Raw genomic sequence first — 22154 nt, 5'->3', positions numbered from 1 at the left:
TCGTGACTGACTCGGAGGTCGACCTGCAGCCTGTATGAGGTAGAACACGGAGCGTCCAGAGGCAATTATCTGACCCGCTATATGGCGAGATGAGCAAGAGGATGAGGAGGAGCCAGGGATGAAGCGGTCTGTTCGAAGACATCCCTCCCTGCACGGACTCCCACCAGTCACTTCTGCTTCTGCTCGTAGGACGCTCTCACTTCTTTCTAATTTCTGTCCGGCTTCCACTGCGTGTTCACCCAGCTCAGTGTGTACGCGCTGCTGGCATTGAGGATGTTCTTGTGTAGGAAGAGGTGAGGTTTCTTTGAGTCACGGTGGACGTGGAAGAGCTGGAAGTCGGCTCGCTCCAGCTCCTTCAGCAGGCTGAACCAGTAGCGCACCACAGCCGGGTCGTCCCCGCTCACTTCAAAGCCCGCCCAGTGCAGGTGGAGCTCCAGCAGCAGCTGACCCACCGACTCCAGCACTCCTTCAAGGATCAGGTTCTCCAAAATCTTCCACTCGGCACTCTCCATGTCTGCTTTGAGGACGTCCACCTTAAAAACACAGACAGAAATCTTTTTTTTTTTTTTTGATAACTTGTACTCTTATTACCAGATGGATGCTACGCTGTGAGAAGGCAGCCAGTGCAGACGCTATTATGAGATGTGAAGGAGTTGGTGATGGTTGGACTTTGCTCTGCCTTCAGTGATGTTGATGATGGATTGAGCGGGCGAGCTGCCCGACAAGGCTTGATGTGATCGAGTGGAGAGGAAATGCTTCACAAGATGAATGGTAATGGCACCCTGAGGTCATATTCATGTAAGCAGACTCGTGCAAGCTCGGGGTTTTAATGCATGTCCTCAGGACCACGGGATTTTACATAGCTCTCTCTACTGCTAAAGATATCCCTTGTCTGACCTTTATGGGTTGCAAAAGTCTCAGTGACAACTGTATTTTTATGCCTTGGAGGCTCACTAATGTGTCACCCTTTTTTTCAGAAAGTACATCATTTAAACAGTGAGTTGATTGCGATAGAAGCAGAGAGATTCAGATGTCTAGTTCCTCGCTCCAAAGGTAAAATGTTTGTGATGACTGGGAAGGATAACGGGCATTATGAGTTCCCCGTATTGTCAGATGTTGAATAATTAAAATGACATCTGGCATGAGGACAGCGCAGGTATCAAAGCCAGCAGGATTTTCATCTCCAGCTAAAGTTATTAATACCAGAGAATTCTCAGGCCTCATTAGTGGATGTGAACGCTTATCAAAAAGCAACTCTCTGCCAGAGAACAAGTACAAGTGTTGTCCCCTGCCCTCCACGTGATCTCCCCAAAGTCCCTCAAGCAGAATTAAGAACCTTAATTGGGGAAAACCTCGTGAACGAAGCTGATGAGAGGCCTGCGGGGTAACCGTTGATAATATCTCTATTTCGCCCCGCTTTCAGTTTGCTTGTACAGCATTGTATCAAGTGCTGTAAACATCTTTTCTTCCAGCGGAGCTCACATAAACTGCCTTTCTGCCTCACTGATCACTGATCCAATGATGCCAGTATCGGCTCTCTGCAAGACCGACTGCAGGCCCCGCTGAGGCCCCTGGCCGGTGTGACCAGAGTCCATATGATGGAAAAACTCTGGAAATGTAGCTTCTACTGCACTGCTGTACAGTGTGGTCTACACCTAATGGAAGCTGGAAGGAGCTGAGGTGCATTGGCCCAATGTTTCCTGGTCATTCAAGAGAAAAATAAAGTGGTTTTTTTTTGTTTTTTGTTTTTTTATCCCACACTGAATCCGTTCATGTTGTATAGGTAAACCTAATTATGTATAGTATGGAGCTTGATGTATCTTTTTTTCACAGCCATGCGAATACTATAATTACAAAAAAACCTATGAAGCACAACAATCTGAAATATTTCCCTTTGCAGTAATCTGACTGCATTTTGAAAAGCTTTCCGTTCTTACCAAATCTATTATGAATGACCTGAAATCTCTTTGTATAACAGCATCCTTTAACTCGGTGGTACCATCCGAGGAATTTAATTTATATATTTTACATATATCATTCGTCTAGGTTTTGTAGTATTTCCATATATGTTCTACTTATTTTAGAAACAAAAACACTTTTCTCCAAGTACCACAAGTTTAGAGTATTGGTGTTTCTCTTAATCCAATGTTGCCCAAAATCTCACTGCTGCAACGTTCAGCATGCATGTTTTCATAAACTCAGCCTCGCTGTATGAACTTGGTGATGATGTCGCTTTATCAGTAGAAAAGTAGCCAGCTTTCACTGCTGCAGCTCTCAACAATGAGCTCCTCAGGTCTTTTAGTTTGTGTTGTCGTATGTCTGCTGAGCTCGCTGAATCAGCAGGACTTAATTAATTAATTTATTAATTACTTTTGTAGGCTTGGACAGTTTGGGCCTGCATTCCCTATGTTGGATACTCCTGCTGTAGGATAAAACCACTCAACATTATTACTGAAACCAAAGTGTTTTGCCTTTATAAGAAGTTGTGTACTGAACAATCTCTTAGTTGGTCTCTCATTTATAGGAAATCGACACAGCGCAATAGATTTTGTACATATTATCAAAATGAAATGGTTAATCTGAATGACTTCACACATTCACACACTCACACACACAAAAAGAGCATGTTTGTCCTCCATTGCTCATCACAACTGGGATGTAAGTTTAAAACCAACAGTGTTTCTACCTGCTGGCCACAGAATACGACTCCTCACACTGAGTCATACTGCTTGTGATTAAAGCAGTTTCAGGATTAGGAAGCAAATTGTGACAAATTTGAATTCACAGAGGGTTTTGATGAAAAGCTTTGCCGAGTTTTTGTGAACAAACAAGTTTGCTGAACTGAGAGTGCAACTTTAAATCAAAGTTTACACTTTGGCTCATAAATTGCTGTGAAATGTTGTAATTTCACAGTGAGTAAATCCAAGCTATTAATAAGACTTAATTAATTTTTTTTCCCCCATTCTTCATTTGATCCACACAATTGGTCGTGTTAGAATAATTTAAACGTGTTATCTTGTACACTAAAAAAAAATAATAAAATCAAAGATCACACCTTGAGTCTCACTAGAAATAATCTGCTAGTAGTGTTCTTGGAAGCACTGCTGCTAAAAAGACAAACAAGAATTTGTCTTCCGTCCCTGAGTTTGATTGTTCGATCCCCAATTTCACATTCTACATATGTCGAGACGCTGAACGCCAAGTTACTCCCAGTGGACGTCAGCTCCTTGCCCGGCAGCCATCACTGTTTATGTATGTGTGAATGGTTGCACAAACACCCATATGATTTATAAGGGTTTATTACATTTCTTGCTGCCTTAGTAGAAAGGTAATCTGGATGAGTGTTATTAAAAGACACTCAAAATCAAATAATTTCCTAAATCCAGGATGGAGTGCTTAATCTAATGATCCATGCGTCTCTGTTGGGTAACTACTTTAATGGAAACGAACGTACATTGAAGCGACGTCCCGAAAAGACCAAAGATTGTCAGTTGCTTGCCATTTTTGCAGCGTCTGTTTTAATGCAGTACCACAGTGCAGTGCTGTTACTGTTATGTTATCCAATTACTGCCATGATCAATGATGCAATATGCGGCTCTCTTCGGCTAAATGAGACGTGGCTTCTTGCTCCTGACATTTGTCCCCGTAGTGCCAGCTGTCTCTGCCGGTCACCGGAGCACCGCGAGTGAGTCATCTGTGTGGTTTTTAACTAACGCAGATAAGAAATGCTGCGCAAATGCATATTTTGACCTTTTCCGAGCGACTCCGCTTCCTGTCTCTGAGCGTGTGCGAGATGCTGAGAGAAGAAACAGTTCTGCTCCTGCTGCAGCTCCTCCGGCACACTGTGTACTCACATTAAAACCTCATTACAACGATGTGTGCGCGGCTCTGCATTTAAAGCAGGTGAGGACTGTCATCTTTGCAACACCATGTTGTGCAAACCCGCCCACATGTACTGTACACAAGCCAGTTATTTGCTTAATTTTTTGCCACATACTGGCAACTTTGCATATTTCGAAATACTTTGCATGACTCTACATTGTATAAACCGGAATCAAAAATTGATCTCTGGAGTTATGTCAAGACGAATGCCCCAAGCTCAGCGTAAAAGCATTTGAGTGACTGTGGCGTTCGTTTTATTTCATAACAGATGAGCACAACAAACAATGTTAAGATTTTTTTTTTTTTTTAAACAGTCTTAACAGTAGGAAGGCCAGAGTTGACAGTTTTTTTCTGGGGATGATGCCAGATTATTCACAAAAACTCATTGAGGTGCTAAAACTGTTCATTATTCTAAAACATCAGTATGAGCAGTGAATATATGTGTGACAGTGACTTTTTTTAACCTATTTACTCTCTGTATTGAAGTGAATGATTAAATTAACCATATTCCCCACAAACTGAGGAGATGTGAGGTGAAAGTGCTAACTTTTGCACCACCACTCAGTCTACACATAACACGTGTTTCACATTTATATAATCTTTTTAAGGAGGAAAAAAAATCATACATGGCAACTGATCCCACCTGTAACAGACTAATTGAATCATTCCTCTGGCTGCTGCTACTTGGTATTAGGAGGGTGTCGAGGAGCACCAGCCAGAATCCTGCACAGACACTTTAAAGGTATCAGATAGTTCCTTTAGTAATCTCTGACTGCTCTGTTCTTATTCTGTGTCAACCTGTGAGTGCTGAAGCAAAGATTTCCATTTTGAGGGAAGACATATGAAGAGAAGAGAGTGCATGTGCTTGATTTGATTACCGATTCAAGATGGCCTTGGCTTGTTTGCTCTCTCATTATGATTCAGCCTGTTCCTAAACAGACATGTTCACTGGACGTATATCTGCATTTATTAGTATGCATGCTCTCAGTGGCTTCTATATGACTGATCATGTGCACAGATCCCTATCTGATGAGGTAGAACACAAACCCCGGGGAGCTTTGAAGAGATGGCATTCAGCATGATAATATTGCCATGAGGAAAACAAAATCATCTATGGGTACATATTCACCTGGAGCTTGGGATCAAAGAAGGATGAATCATGGTGAGCTTTGCTATAGCGGGATGCGCAGGAAACAGGTCAGTGTTTTCAGTCTGCAGTGAAGCTGAGACCGTATGAAAAATCTCTCTCATAAGAGCTGAAGTCATTTTTGTTTTATATTAACCGTGACCACGTCAGTAGAGACTGACCATTGCTCCCCCTCTTACCTCTCTGTGTCCAAAATTGTTAAGGATGGTGGCGAGTTTCTTGGTGGTGACGTACTGACGCTGGGCGGCAATGGCTGGGCTCGGATCCCTCCAGTCTACCGAGAGCCGATGGAGCCACATGTCGGCCTGCTGCAGGTGAGGCTGCTTCAGGCTGGGATCAAAGCAGTGGACCTCACAGCCCGATGTGGCAAGAGACGCCTCCAGGGACCGGTCGTGAACTCCCAACCTGCAGCCCAGACGACACCACGCATCGAGCAGGTGGTCAGTACATCGTTTACAGATCGTCAATGTTGATAGAGGAGGTTAGACAAAGATTTCATTGGTCAGAGCAAACTGAAAGGCCAACGATGCCACCTGAAGAGTCAAAGTGTGGTATCCATCCATCCATCCATCCATCCATCCATCCATCCATCCATCCATCCATCCATCCATCCATCCATCCATCCATCCATCCATCCATCCATCCCCATGATGCTACCAATCAAAATGTGCGAATATGTGCATATGTGACAGGTCACATCTCGACGAGGCGACACATTTTTTTTTTGCCAGGACTGTTGGCTCACCGTAGTCAACATACATTGATAATCTGGCACCAAAAATAAGATTAGATACATCTCCTTATTGCAAAACTTTTTCGTTTTCACATACGATGAGATATAGCCTGCAATTCCCTGCCTCCTGGACAAACCGTCTCACCATCTCCTCCTATACCGCCACAACTAAACCACTAGAGGTTGCTGCAAACATCACTGTAAGCCATTTTTGTACCCTCTTACATTCACCCTTGTATGCTCCTCTCTCAAGCATGAATAGACTTTAAATGGGAGATCTTGCACAACTTGTCACAAGATGTGGGCCCCAGTTCCTGGTAAATAACTTGTCGCTTATCTCTACATAAAACCCCCTCTGTCTATTTAAAGCTATCGTTTGTTAGCATTAAAGGGTGATACTTATAAGCTCGTGACAGCCTGTGTGTTATTTCAGTGCAGACTGAGCTTAAACCTTGATACCAACATGTGCTCACACACTGCATATTGAAGAGAAAACACCAACGATCAAAGACCCAAAGAAGTGCTTCGTGACATGAAACATCTGCACCAGTTGTTGCAAGTGTCAGATGCAATAAAGTCAATAACATGATACACAGAAGCTACATTACATATACAGCAGAGTCGCTGTCATGTAGACTTGACCTGCTCACATTTCAAAAACAAAGTGAAATATGAGGTGTGGCCAAGTAGGAACATGATGCTTCTGTTTCCCCCACATGTCTCACAGCTCTGTCTTTTGTTCCTTTCCTGCTCATCTCTCCATGTCAAGTAGCCCGCTTCAACATTTTGAAATCCGTGTAACTCTGATAGGAGAAGCAATGCCCCCTTTATTGGTCACTTTTACCATTTTCCTCCATTCTGCCTCACTTTATCCGTAATCTCTCTATTATTCCACCCCTCGCTCCACTAATCCCACAATTTTCTTCTTTCCTTCCCCTTTTTCCAGCTGCCATCTCTGCGGATCCCCCGTGTCTTGTTTGCGCTGCGGCTGTATTCCGTAATTGTGGCAGGGGGAGCACATTTCACAGTACACGTCTTTCACTGACGAGGCACCGGGTCCCCGATTGCCTCTCACTCGCAGGAAGATGAGAGATGAGTATATGTGCGAGGGATTAAGATGCAACAAGGCTTGGCTTTTTTTTTCTTTTTTCTTTTTTTAACAGTACTAAATATTTCATTGAGAGTTTTCCATTCTCTGGTGGGGGGTTCGTCTTTGAAACACTGCAGTGACACTGTAGATGACAGAGATCTGGGATTACTTGCGGTGCAGCAGGGTACAAATGGGGGGGGGGACACATCAGTGGCTTTGTGGATGACAATACTGATAAAGAAAGATCTCAGTTCGCTGTTATGTCCTCTCCTGGGACCAGAGAGTGCAGAGACGGAGACACTCTCGATGAGTGGATATAGACATGCAGGTTGTGATGGAAATCTACTTCAAACGCCGTTGGTTACAGGGGTTACACAGACTTCCATTGTTGAAGGGTACTGTCGCGGTAACACGTGTAAGAACACTGTCTGTGCAGACGCTTGGGTCAGAAATACTCGCGGAGATTTGTAAATGTGATAAAAAGAGATTTGAACCACGTTGTCGACACACTGTGTGGCTCACAAGCCAAGACTGTTTAATAAACAGAGAGACTATGAACTCTCCGTCTTTACTTGATTTGATCTTTTCAAAATGACACTGTGATTATTATGTGTCTTCACATAACTGTTAGTGTGGGTGATGAAGTGCGACAATTTTCAATTTCAGTGTTGTAAATGTTCTGCTGTACAGCCTTTAGTATGTATGAGTGCACTTATTTCAGTGTATTAAAATGTTCTTCGCATTATATGGGTAAAGTCAGGATAAGGATGGATGATAGTTTTAGTAAAAGATGTACACAGACTGAATGTTGGATTCTAACTTTGCTTGCAAGTTCTTAGTAATGAGAAATGATGGAATATCAAGAATCGGCTCGAGTTACAACAGACAAGAGACTGCAGCTTGTCCTTGTAGATACTGTATGTATTGAGAACTTCATGTTTCAGTAGAAATCAATTATATAAATGTCACGATGTAATGCAAGACTGTTAGGAATGAAAAAAAAAGAAGAAATGTCATAGGTGCTTTTCAAAGTCTTCATCTAACACTGGCAAACAAATGTCATTTGTACCTTTTGGATATGTTGAATTGTTCCAGTTCCAGTTGTCGATTATTCATTGCTTTAAAACAAGTGCGAGTTCGCTGTTTTCCATTGAATTTGACTTTCAATGCATGAGATTTGACAGCTCTGCCTCATTTATGTTTGAGGATGGATTTGTTTGTGTTGTTTGATCCTGGTGAATTTGCTTCGATCACAGTAATAGATGGTCTACAACTAGTGTACTTATGGTTTTACATGTTAAGCTTATTTTTAAATTATGATTTGCATCCACTTACAATAGGTTTTATTGTAAAAATGTTTTTTCAATAAAATGATTAATGGCTTTACCCTTCACTTATTTCTATTTATCATGGTTTCTGCGCCAAAAGAAAAATTCTATCACATGGGTGGGTACTGTTTCATATTCTGTGATTATTCCCTCTGATGCTCTTGCTGGCATCATCACACATGCTCATGCCTCATTAAAAAAAAAAAAAGGAAAAGCAGCAGTTCAGTGCTCATTCTGACCGTTCAAAACAAGCTGCTTTGTAGAAAAGGATGATTCATCCTCACAGTCTTTGATTATGCTCCGCCATTGCGTTGTTACTTCATGAAGTGGAAAAACAAACTGTGATCAGAAGGACGGAGAAACTCAGACGAAACCTGACAAGAGACCGTGGTGAGAGAGAGAGGTCCAAGTGGGGAAGGTGAAAGGTGGGCAACTGGTCTTTCATGTGGAAAAACATCCTGCAAACCCCCCTATAGACCAGCATGTGACTGACCAATCAGAGAACAGCTGCTCATCCTGCCCATGCAAAGCAATTTACGGCTCGTTAAACAGCATGCAAATGAGATGCAATGTGCAGGAAGACACAAAAGTATGTCCACATGTACAGTGTGTGATACCTTCAGCTACTTCCATACACTAACAGTATTTGACATTTCCATTAAGCCCAAGCTGCTGTGCAGCAGCGGCAGCAGACTGTAACTGAAGGGTTTGTGAGTCTCATGTCCAGCTCATCAGAGAGTGGCCTACGTGTGCGTGTGTGTGTGTGTGTGTGTGTGTGTGTGTGTGTGTGTGTGTGTGTGTGTGTGTGTGTGTGTGTGTGTGTGTGTGTGTGTGTGTGTGTGCGTGTGTTTGTGCGTGTGTGCGCGCGCGTCTGTTGAATATAGGTCAGATAGGGCAAACTTGGAGGAACTTCAGAGCACAGTTTGGGTTGATTAACTCTCTTTCCAGCTTCATTGGACATTTCATTTTTCTTCTAAGAAGATTATATATATCTATATTATTTTATAAAATTTTTGTGGCCATTGCATTAGCCACAGTTTAAAGAAAAGTTAATGTAAACTGGATTTATTCCACAAGGTCCTAAGGGATCAGCCAGATAGGAGAGAAGTAAAGAAAGTCAGAACTGTTCGTCACTTTTCTTTTAATTTTTGGTCCATTATAATGTTGTTTGATGCTTGATTGCGTTCTCGTCAGTGGATATCGGCGATGTTTTTCCCCCCAGGCTCTCAGTTTGACCTCCGAACCCTTCTCCACAGAGAATCAGGAAGCCATAACAGCAGTGCACGGCCCCTGCCTCCCTTCCCTGCTGCTCTCCTACATCCGTGCCCGGCATGCCTTGATGCCAGCGCACCTGCGCTGTCTCTCAACAGGCAAATTAATAAGCTCGGTCTCCCCGTAGAAAAATCCCCTTTAGACCTCTGCTGCACCTCTGTACAGTGGAGAGCCAGCGGGGCAGAATGAGGTAGGTGTGATCCGTGACACGGGGCCAACTGGGAGTGATTGACTCTCCAGCCTTAAGAAGGTCAAGTACCTTGGTGGTCTGACTGACTGGATTTAAGATTACTCGCCACTCAGTGAGAGAAGAGGAGGTGGGCTTGGGTGTCAGATGAGCTGCAGTCGAAGCTAATACGGGAGTGTGAACCCTTTTAAAAGTGTTAATTTACTTTAATGGAATTATTAACAAGGTAACAAAAAAACCAAAACAAAAGCAAGGCAGAATTCAGGTGAATGTATCTATCTACCTTGAGAGCAATGACATAACGTGACCTTTTTAGAAACAGACAATCCTCCATCTTTGTGCAGTGGAAATAAAAGACCCCGACTTTGATCAAACATTTGCGACAGGACTCTGACAAAGGTGAAACAGTAACACAAATCATGCTAAATAAACGTGGTCCATGGGATTGTTTGTTAGTCTCCACTCACCCAAACGAGTACATCCTGCAGTGTTTGCTCTGCAGCCTGTGGACCAGGCTGTACAGGGGATCCAGGCACACGGCCCAATCCCCAGCAGACCCTCTCTGGACCGCGTCCATACCGCCTAATGATGAACACGACACCTGGACACACACGGAAGGTAAAACAAAACAAACATGATCATATAACAGCCATTTCAGTAATGAAGAGCAGAATAGAACCTGACTCCAAAACAATTCAACAAGCAGATGACAGTATTTGTTGTGTTATGCTTCGTACATTGAAGTGTATGTGCATGCGTGCATGAGCCTTCAAATACATTAGTCTGACATCTCACAGTGTGATTAATCAGTGTTTAAAGTTAATCAAGTTAAGTTTAAAAAATGGTTAATTCATGGCTGACATTCTGACCTGTAATGATACAATGAACATCTTTTTCTCTAGATAGCTTTATTAAACGCTTTAAATCATTGGAAGCTGCTTCTAAAGTCGACCCTGAGCAGCAGACCTGCCAAATATGATGAAGGTACAGTGGTATTCATTAACTTCCTGTACAGCTTTCCTTAGTATCTCTTAGAAAAGTGTCTGTGGTTTTACCACACCACATTTATTTTTACAGCAAACTGTGTCTAATATGTCCAGCTCTCGATATTGCTTTTAATATTTACACCCCAACATATTGGCACGGAGTTACTAAGCCATTTGTCTAATGCCAGCTTGCTCATAAAAGCTTTGTTTAAAAAAATATTGCTGCCCAATAAAAGAAAAGTGCTTTTGTTAATCCGAGCATTTTGGTATTTAAAATCATTTTTAAATACTGTACAATTCCCACAATAATGTGCTTTGGCACGATGTGTTCAGCTCCCATATTGTCGCCAGAGGACTTGTAATTCAAAGAACATAATGTGTGTGAGACTTTCTTTACATCAGACACGAGCCAGTATAAATGATCCATGCAGTACGTGCCAGCATGTTGGTTTTGTGTCGTATATCTGTTGCCTTTACAAGTCACTAAGCTTTACCGCGGGAGCTGCTCCTCAAATGTTTGCCGTCTGGTTTCTTTAAGCTGCGTTTTCTGCAGAGCCTTCGGTTTGCCAAAGAAGAAACAATATTGGCTCAGACGTGATCTTATCGAGCAGAACTCGGAGGCTTTGCTGTAGACGGTCAAGTGCAAACACAACAGCAGGCACGGTCGTAATTGTGTTTTTTTAATTTCAAACTCGCTGCAAACATGAATCCAAGCCAGTTTGGAAGACGTGCTCATTACTTTCCAAAAGTATTCTTTGAATTATTTTTAATAACCACATAGACGTCGGGTTGTTCGGTGACAGGTCAGCAGGAAGGAACTGGACGTGTGAGGTGCTGCGCCACCTTTTCACAGGGAACAAAAGTCACCTGATGTGCCTTTGTTGCAAAGGAACTGTATTGTGCCTGCAGGGTGGTATGATAATCTCTTAAAATTTTTATTCTTTTAAAGTGTGGATCAACACGGCCCATTATGAGCGTCGGTGGTTATGTGTTCCGGCTGAAAGCATTCATCTGCATACAATATGCTGTGTGTAATGAAATGCAAAATCGCCCTTGATTATTTTGCCACTTAAGACCTGCAGACTGGCTGCAGAGCAACATCACACACTCCAGAGAGAATCAATCCCACATTATAGTGAATGAAAAGAAACTGACTTACAGTCTGAGAGCCAACCAGAAATAATCTCACGGTTAATTTCATGCTATTAGAAAAAAAACATTTCATAGATATGTTTCTTGCCGGTGCTGGTGCACGCACGCACGCGGGGAAGCTGCTGACTGGTATTGATTGGACAGTTGTGCCGCAAACCATCTCTGTGAGAAACGGCTCCAGCAGGCACTGTGTCAGTCAGCATTACAGCCGAGGATGCTGCCATCCCTGCTCCAACTCCCTCCGCCCTCGCCTGTCACTGTCAATGATGGACAGTTAGCTTTCACAGCTACACACACACACACACACACACACACACACACACACACACACACACACACACACACACACACACACACACACACACACACACACCCTCTCTCTATTTCATTATGAGCCGAATTTCTGCTTTGTGAAAGATACAGACTGCACATTGACTCATTTGGATTGGAGGTACTCTGAGTTGTGACTACATTGTGGGTGTGAAGAAAAAAAAAATACACACAAGACACTTATTTATCTCCGGGCTAATTTCATTCCAATTAAGAAACCTGCAGCACATGCATGTTTGAGTCAGTTTGCATTGCAGTCACAGTGTGAATGAAGCCACAGAGATCCAAGCCTTTTCCGTCTCTTGATATTCAGCGAGTTATGATGCGGGACATTTTAATCAGTTTGTGATAATTAACATGGATACAAACCACATCATCTTGCTGATTCAGTCCAAATAGAAAAAGCATCAACTCTCATCTGTATTATAATCGATTAAATGATTAATTACACGAGAGCAAGTTGAACCCTCCGACCATTTTGAATATGACATACTTGCTGAACAAAATCCTGTCAGTCATACACAACCTGATTGATAATTGGAACGATGAGCATCTCTCTCTCTCTCTCTCTCTCTCTCTCCAAACTATGGTCCTCATGTTGCATTCCTGCATCTGCTTGCTGTGTTTGGCTAATCCTTGACTTGATTCCATTCAAATCTAATTCAAGCAGTGGAAATCTGATTCAGAAGACAATGTGCTCCCTGATGGAACGGAGCCCGTAGCAAAGCATCGAGCACTGCCAGTTCCACAAAGTAAAATACAAAAGAGCAAAAAAAAAAAAAAAAAATACCATGTTCAAACCTGAGAAAAGGGAACATTCTGGAAACCAGACTCTTGCGGACCAGAATTTAATATGTTATGATTTGCCTAGTTTTTCTTTTGTTGCCCATGAAACTAGGTTTTTTGGGGCTTTTATTTCACATGAATGCATCAAAAATAAACTATGCTGAGGCCCATTATTCCATCCATCTATCCATCTACTCTCCCAGTTTGTCCAATTGGGGTTGTGAGGGACTGAAGTTGATTCCAGTCAACTATGAGCAAAGTCTATTCTATGGCCAAAATAAAAAGAAACGGTCACACATACTCAAATTTACACCTCCAGAAAATGTTGCTTAAACTTGCAATGTATTTTTTGGGAGTCTGAAAAGTCCAACTGACCGGCAAGTCTGGACTGGAACTCTGCTATTTCCACTGTGAAGCTGTTTATCCTTTTTTTTGGGATGCCGCATATTAACTACAGTATTTACTGTATATTCGTACTTTGCGTCGTCATGTTGAGTTGTAGTTTGGTAATTTGTCGCATTGCATTTGGCCCGTCAGCATTCTCTGTTTGAACTCAATCAGATTACAGCAATGCGGAATCATCAGCAACCCAATGCAGCATTTTGCTACTACGATTATTGAGCCTACGGCTGAGCATTAAGACGGTAGATTAGTATCAGTCTGTGTTTACGCCGACATGGCAAAGTGAGAGAGGTTTCCAGAAGTCTCTCTGACAAAATTAAAATGTGGCTAATTCTGTGAATCTTCGTTTTATTAATGGTCCATGCACCACATTGCAAATTTTCACAGTTTATTTTCGGATTTGCGAAAATCTTGAGTGCAGCTGCTCATTTAGTTGTTTGTATTATTTTCCAATGCGATCAATGTTTTCAATCAGAAACACCAGATTGTATTAAGGGGTTAGTCTTCAGGCTTCATGCAGACATTTATTAGATTGTCATATTTTGGAGCAGGAAAACATCCAAACTATGCAGATTAATGTCCCTTTGGGACACGCTTTAGACATTCTAGTTGTATTGTGAAAGTCATCCTATAAAATAAACAAGTGAAAGTCTAAAGTTAAAAGTATTGCATGAGAGTGCATGCACAGATGTTCTGCAGAAGGCACCTCGCATCAACAATATCAGTTATTCTCCATTAGGGAAGAAGTCGAGTGTAAAAAAGAATAGTAATGATGTGACATTACTTGAGTCAGGTGCAAATCCATCCAACTTCATTAGTATTTGCACTTGGATAAATTTCAGCTTTTGAATTGTCATTTATGACTAAATCTGGTTCTATACAGCAGGAATTTGCTTTATGTGCCCTTCAGAATTGAAATGATGACTCACTTGTGGGGTTGTAATGTAGTCGAGAAACCTTTTAGCTTCATCCTCCAGAGAATGGCTCTCACCGGCCCAGGGCTCCAGATCTATATGCCACCGTGGAGTCTAAAGCGTGGCAGACAAAAGAAACACACACACATTCGTAATCAGTGATGATGAAAAGGGTCGTGGAAATTTCCAATGACTTAACATCAAAGTAGGCCACTCTCAAGACACCAAATACAAGGACAGCAATAAAAGGCGGTGTTATTCTTCCAGGTATTAGAACCCACTTGTGTATAGCTACTTGATAGAATTGGGTCGCAGTGTACTCTGTGGAGGATTTTTCCAACACGCGTTCGCGACAAATAAGCTGCTTCATTTCAATTGTTTCTCCAGTAAAAAGGATGCCGCAGTGTATTTATATGAATGTGTGTTGCAAAGGGAAGACTGTAAAACATCAGCTTGTAAGAGGTGGAGTTGTATGGAACAACAGAGACCTCTGACTTTATCATCATCTGGCTGGAGAAACTCAGCGACGCTGTGAACACATTCCTGAAACTTGGCAGCCTGCTTCATTTCTACTGGAATGTGTCTGCGTATGATTACGGAGTGAGGCCATGAGGTGGAGTGCTTACAGTCGAGCAGAGATGAAGCTGTAAGGATCAACAAAGCCATTTGTTGGGTCAAACGAAATAGTGAAGCATTCATTAACAGCTCTTGACATTAACTTTTTACTCCCTGCAACGCTTCGCTCCTCACCAGTGGTGTCAGAGCACTGCTGGTCTGATAGGTTTTTTTTGTTTTCAATTCTTTCCACTGTTATGCATGACCATTCTTAGCGTGGCGGACAGAATCATGTTTTGGGTTTGGGTTTTTTTTCCGAGGCTGTGGGCACATCTGGCCATAACTCTGCCAAAGGACATTATCTGTTTAGGAAAACAATTTTATCCAGGAATTTGATTTCACGTTTCAGTAAAATGAGTTTTTCTACTTAAAGTCAATGTTGGTACACTAGATAAACACATTTCTTAGAGCAACTTCACAAGAGTAATTGATTTCATAAATGAACATCTGCAACTATTATGTTGTTTTTTTTACTGAGATAACTATGGCTCCGTAGTGGTGTCAACGTTGCTCTTGTTTCAGAATGAAAATAATCTCAGTTATATCCCAGGATTGAAAACACTTATATTGTCTATTATCTTTAATGTACGATTACACCAGTCAGTCATAAGATTATGACCAAGCAATTCCCCACCTGCTGCCAAAACTGCATTGACCCGTTCAAGCATGAACTCCTCTGCGTTTCTGTCAGAACCACCAAAAACAAGTCTGTCAGTGGTCATACTGTTCTGGCTGATCCCTGCACAACACACATCTAAATCCACGTTTACAGAAGCTCAGACTTGTTTGTATACTGTACAGTGTGTGTCTCCACAGAGTTTACACGGGCGTGTACATAAAGTCACAGCTCCCTCCGAACAGTTTGACAGCATGTGTAGTGATTTTGTCCTCCAGTGAAGCTCGTCCAGGATCCGCTCGCACAGAAAATCAGTGGTTCCTTTAATGGCAGCAGAGCTTGATCCACGTAACGCCATTCAGTGTCTGGCATTCAGCCTTCAATCGATTTGCGGCATGTCAAAACATCTAAATGCTTGCCCTTCATCGCCTCCTCCTCGCCTCTCTCTGCATTGTCTCCCTTCTGTTTCCATCTTTTCTTTTCTTTTCTTTTTAACATCCTTCATTTTTCCTTTGATGGTGCATTCATATTTTAATCTGTTGGTCTGAAGCATGTTGGTTGAAAGCACATTCAGAACACTTAATGTTTGAGCAACCTAATTATCAAAATTTAAAAATACATAAGGTGATGTATTTCAGGTGTATTTATCTCTATTATCTTGAATTTGATTGAGCTCTTTTGCATGCCACTTAAACAAACCAAACCTACTTCTTTCGTGAAACATTTGAAGAGTTGTAATGAAATATATGGGTGAATTAATAGTACAGCAAACCATACACGTAGATTTTTGTATTGAATTTACAAACCACTACGAAGAAATTGCACTGTACTCAAATGATTACATTGCTCATTTGATGAGTAATTGCCATCCCTCGGTCATGACGTTAAAAATTCCGTAACAGATGCACATTAGGTTATTTAATCTAACTCATAGTGACAGCGCCATCAGTATGCAGAATGACATCCTTCTTCTGACTATCTGATCGTAACCTGTTGCTCATTCGTTCCTCTGTGTATTATATATAGTTCAATTCCTCCATAAAATTTGGATTCAGACCACAGAGCAGAAATGTCTCTGGCAGAGCCCACAATCTGACAGAATAGAAAACTATAGTACCAGTTCCAATCAACACTGCTGAAAAAAAAAACCCACACCATTTCAGAGCCAGAAAGAAGGAACGCAAGTCTGTGAGTCCATTTGCACGTAGACAAATAACGACTACCTTCCTGCACTGCAGAGATGCTGAAAGCTCCCCGAGCTCTCTGTCTCCGAGCTACCCTTTTCATCTTCTTAGCAAGTTGTCCCTGCACAGCTCAGCTGTCAGGCCCCATACATCACTCTGCTGCAGGTAGGGACTGAGCTGCTGATCTGAGAACTGATATTTGGGACAATGGATTCCCTGGAAAACTGCAGCACTGTGAGCCAGGCCTGAATATCAATGTAAAACACTTTTAGATTTCCGAAGCATAAAAGAGTTGTAGCTTCAAGACTTGAAGGAAACTCACATTTTCAGTCTAAATTCTTTGTACGGAAGAATTATCAATGGGCAACAAATGTTTACCCAACAACATGAAGTTGCTCTTTGAAAAGATTCCAAGAAACTTTTTGTGATATTTTCCTTATGTTTTTTTTTTTTCTCCCTTTAGCCTTTATGGATTTATCAATTGTTTTCAAAACAAACAAAACATATGTAATCAAAGTTAACTTAACAAGACAAAGATTGAAGGAGATAAAAGAAAAATTAAGAACGAAAGAAAGAAAAGTACGAGAAAAAGGCGGGGTGATATCCTGTCTGGAGCTTCATTCTATTTCATCTGTTCTTTCTCACAGTTTTCATCTTCTGCATTGATTAATCTATCAATAATAAAAAAAAAAAAAAGTCATTTTCTTCCACTGTGTGTAGTACGTATAGTTGTCCAAAACATCTTTATCTTCTGGCATTTCCAAAATCTGTGTATGAGCCCTGTATTAATGATCCCACATTCTCCCCAATGTGACTGATTTATGTTTGAGGATTTATTTTTGGTCTTGGGTGTGATTAAGAAAAAAAAAAAAAAAAAAATCGGATCAGATTTTCCCAGGAGAACTCCCTCCATGTCCACAAATTGGTGGATGTTGGGTTCACTTTCCACATATTTTGCTAATCTTTGTCTGGAAGTTCAGTATGGAGTTCCAATTCCCATTTTTCTTTTATACAATCAGTCGAGATTTTGTTTATTGTCAATTTTTGGGACAGTTTAGATATTAATCTGATTTTATTGCCTTACTTTTTGTGTCTTTTGTTAAGTGCAAGATGGCGTAAATGTGTGTGGATGCACGCATTTGGTTCCACATGCCTTCGAGCACGTGAATCATCAGCGAGCTGTGATGAGATTAGTGTTAAGCCCCATGTTCAGTCAAGCAATAACAAGTCATCAGCACCTTGGGGACAAAAGTGGTAAGCGGTGTTAATAACAACCACACAGAGCATCACTCAGAAGTGTCGAGCCTCAACTCTTCAGACCTTAATCCCATGACATTAGATATAATTACGTCCTCAGCAGGAGCACTTAAGGTTTAAGGCTTTACATAAATGGCAGGATGGAGTGTGTCAATTATTAATTAATCACTAAACAAAAGGAATACATTCTACCTATCCTGTCTCATGAAAAGTAGCTCGAGATTCGAAGGTGAATGCTGAAGGAAAATATAGCGGGAACGGCAGAGATAAATGTGGAAAGAGCTGAATTATTCATTCAAATACGTCTTTTAAGTGAAGCTCATTAAAATGAAACCGTTTCAGTTCTGTTTATGCTGCCAAAAATGTGGAAATATCTGTTTGAGGGGTCGGTGATGAATTCAGTTTGCAAGATCAACTCCAAGAGAAGAAATTAGTGTTGGTTTGAGATGCAGAACATTGCAACACGTTTGAAGATGGGAGAACAATAAAGAGTATAGACACAGTAGTTTGAGCATGAGGAATTAATAATATTTTGAGTCGTAGAGCTTTATTAATGATGATCTCAAAGTCAAAGTTACCTCAAAGGGGGTGGTACTGTTTAAATGTGGGCAATGTGAGCTTCTAATAGGATGGAAGCAGCACAAGAGAGGTCAAGAGTCATCCAAAGTCTGTGACTAACAGAAATCAGAGTATTCATGGATTGTATGTCAATGGATGGGAAAAAAAACCCTGCTTGGAGCCTGCAGAGCAAAATCTACTAGACAGATTAAGTTAAATTGAACTTTGCAGTCACAACTACCAATGATGAAGCATCAGTTGCAGGTTTCTGTTTTTGTTTTACACATTCATATATAGGCATTCATGTTTTATCAGCTATTTTCTCTTTCCTCTTTATTTGCCCACTGATGTGACAATTTCATTGAACAAAGAAACAGCTTTTTCCTCATTGTATGTTAGAAAGAAAACTTGTAATCTTGAATGCAGTTAAATGCAGGGCTCAATATAACAGAAAATATATGGGTCGATGCAAATCCAAAGCACACCGAAATTATCACCATGGATTCATTGTTATGAAGTGGTAAAGAGCCCTCATGTTCACCAAGTTTGAATTCTGTAAAAGCATTTTTAATGATTTTCATGTCAAGAATCGGCACAAGCCAGTGCTGAGCCTGATTCCCGGCCTGGATTGCATGTTGGAATGAAGTAGGGTGTGTTATTGGAGCCGTGTCTTTCAGCCTGGGTGTGAGAGAGGTGTAAGAAGCCAGGCCGAGCATGAATAATCCCTTGGAGAGTGAAGATGGATGGGTGAACAAGAGATGATGGGATAAAACAAGAGAAGACTGTCTGCCAGAACAATGAGGGCAAATGAAAAGAAGGGCAAAGCGTGAAGTGGAGAGGGTGAGGTGAGAATTGGTGAACACACAGATGGAGAAGGAAATACACTTACAGAAATATGGAAGGGGCACTTCCATATTTGCTATATCAATTTAAACCAAGAAGAATCGAGTTGACACAACAGCTGATGACAGCGTGGTCAGCAGTGCTGAAAATTACAGTCGCAGGTTACTTCTGTAAAAGTAGTTCCGAAATTACAATTAGAAAGAACTAATAATCAGAAGAATAATCAGGTTTCAGAGACCAGTTGCTAATGGCTGGTTCACTTATGCAGTTCTGCTAAAATCACATAAAGAAGATGCTCTATAATTGGGATGTTGGCTGTTCTTGAAAGAACATTAAAAAAAAAATGTAATTAGAACGTATTTACAATGAGAAGAAAAAAACACTATCCGGTAAAGCAGAGTTTTCAAAAAATGTCAGATAACAACATGTTAATTCGCCACAGACACCTAGGAAACATCCTAAAGTTAATATTATTCATGCTGCCGTCAATAGGACTGTATTTGTTTCCCTTTTTGAAAACATTGTCTTGTGCCATTCATGAAGCTGGAAACTCAAAAGGTCAATTTTGGGAAAGTCCTACTTCCCGGCGTTGGCGTGACAACAAAAAGAAGCAAACAAGTCGTCAGCTGATCGTCAGAAAACATTAACAACATTGTCATCATCCATGAAATCTGGATGAAAGGATCTTTGTAAGGCAAGTGTTCAGGACAGACTTCACTTTATACTGTTTATTGCTAGTTTGACAGATACAGTAAACGTTCACAATGCCCAGTAATTCATGAATAAAACAAACATTAGCACCGAGTTACACAGGAGCCAGCTTCAGATACTATTTAGGTCAAAGCTTTCTGTGCAGAGTTTGCATTTTCTCTCTGTGCATGCAAGAGTTTTCTTTGGGAAGGATTTCCTCCCTCACTGAAAATAACATACATTTGAGGCTAAGTGGTGACTTTCTTTGCCTGTTGGTGTGAATGTGACTGCGTGCGTTCGCCCTAGCCTGCAGCCATGCCAACTTGCTATTGCCAAGCACAGTGGAGTTATGGTAACACGTTACTGTACAGCTTTCCACGCTGGTACATGTTGGCGTGTGTAAGAGTAAACACCACAGTCAGTGGTTGCGTTAACACTTTATCATTGGTGCATTGGTTTGAAGATCATAAGGTGGAAGAAGAAGAAGAAGAGCTGCCAAGTCATTCCCGGAGGTGGCGGAGTGTAAAGCCTGCTGCTCATCTTTAGAATTATTATTATTTTTTTAGTTGCAGTTCCTCTCACCAAAGCTGAAACTCTTCAGGAACATATACCAACAAGCTGTGAAGCTGAGAGGTCAAAGCTTTTAGTTCAACAGCATGAGGCATGTTTTTTTTTTTTTTTGACACCATGGACTCTTGAATTTATAAAATGCTCTCTGACAGGCTATATTTTCCTAACCGCTTGGGAGAAAGAAAAAAAACCCAAAACAAAACAGCAGCTCTGGTGTCGAATGAAGGTCAAGACATGCAACGGACAACTGAGCAGAGAAAAGTTGTGGTTGAATGAAACAGCTGGTGGCTGATTCATATTAACCTCCCTCTGTTTTTCTAGTAGGTGGTAAATCCAGGTGCATGAGAGATTTGTGCGCCGGGAGCCTTGTGCCAGTACGACTCAGGGAAAGATGCTGTGGTTTTACTGCTTACAGCTGGTCTGTAATACTCAATTTATCACAGGCTGGAGCATCATTACTTTAAGAAAAGAGCAGAATCATATTAAGAGGAAAAAACAAAGCCTTGTTTAAGTTATTTTGTCAGTGAAATATTTTAATTAAGCTGCCAATAAAATTATAACATTTATCACAAATTTAACTTGATATTGAAAGCATTGTTCGGCAGTACAATAAAAGGCTTCCTGATAATACCTCTGCACTGCCATGAGGAACAGAAATGAAGACCGTTCAAATAAAATAGAATAGAATAGGATATGCTTTAAAAATCCTAAAGACAAATTCTTTATAGATTAAAAAATGAAATTATGAATATGTACAAAGTTTACTGTAACTAATATGAGCATAGAAGAAAGGAACGTACAGAAATACATGAAATATAATACAATTTCATCTTCATAAATAAAGAAAAATACAAAGAATTTAGATAGCGGAACAAACACTTTATCTTAAGAATTGATCGGCTTCCAATACAGTGTGACTGTACGGTAGATGGAGGATAATCTCTAGGAATCAGCCCTATAAGCCCTATCGTCCTGAATAATCTGGGATATGGGAGACAGGCAGGCGAACCAGATGCAGCTGTCTCTAATTTCCTGCAATGTCATCTCTATTCCCCTGGCGCGCCTGGCTCAAAAGCCAATCCCAGCTCAGTGCCAGAGTACAGTGAGAGACAGAACGGCTATAACAGAATTAAAGTGTGGTATTACACTGATCTTTTTTAATAAAGGCGGTAATCTCCGAAGAGTTCAGCCTCAGTCTGAGAGGCGGAGAGAGCCTGCGGAGGAGAGGAGAGGAGAGAAGAGAAACACAAGGAATGGTGCTGGAAGTGAAGTGTCTGTATGTGTGAAGGAGAGGGCGATAAGAAATTTGGAGGCTGTGGCACAGATGGTGTGGACAGAGGATGAAGCGATTGTCCTTTTCGTCTTGTTTTTCATTCAAAAAAGAAGTCAAGCAAACCCACTTCTGTGAGGCGTTTGCTATGAACCAACTGATTAATTTTGTTGGTGTGAGAGAATAAAGAATTGAAAACAATTGATATAATCCCAGAAATGGAATCACTTCTCTTAGATTTATTTATTTATTTATTTTTGCATTGTGTTGCATTGCATCACACTCTTTCACTCTATTCTGCAGACCGACTAGCAATATCAGTATCTTCCAAGTGATGCAAAT

At 41.2% G+C, this 22154-nt stretch overlaps 1 protein-coding gene across 1 annotated transcript in view; it reads right to left on the bottom strand.

Moving 5' to 3' along the window:
• Positions 1 to 206: 206 nt before the first annotated feature.
• mettl24 (methyltransferase like 24) overlaps positions 207 to 22154 on the bottom strand; it is a gene marked incomplete at its 3' end in the record, with an annotated part of 32030 nt that continues 10082 nt past the window's right edge. The window contains exons 2-5 of the mRNA XM_080513910.1: positions 14225 to 14323; positions 10107 to 10240; positions 5209 to 5434; positions 207 to 533 (exon numbers count right to left, since the gene is read on the bottom strand). Coding sequence (XP_080370036.1) covers positions 207 to 533; positions 5209 to 5434; positions 10107 to 10240; positions 14225 to 14323 — 786 coding nt within the window. The remainder of the gene's footprint in view (positions 534 to 5208; positions 5435 to 10106; positions 10241 to 14224; positions 14324 to 22154) is intronic.

This window comes from Blennius ocellaris (genome assembly GCF_963422515.1).
Source record: "Blennius ocellaris genome assembly, chromosome: 18".
NCBI lineage: Eukaryota > Metazoa > Chordata > Actinopteri > Blenniiformes > Blenniidae > Blennius > Blennius ocellaris.
Note: the sequence above shows the minus strand (reverse complement) of the source record. Positions and strands in the feature narration are given on the sequence as shown.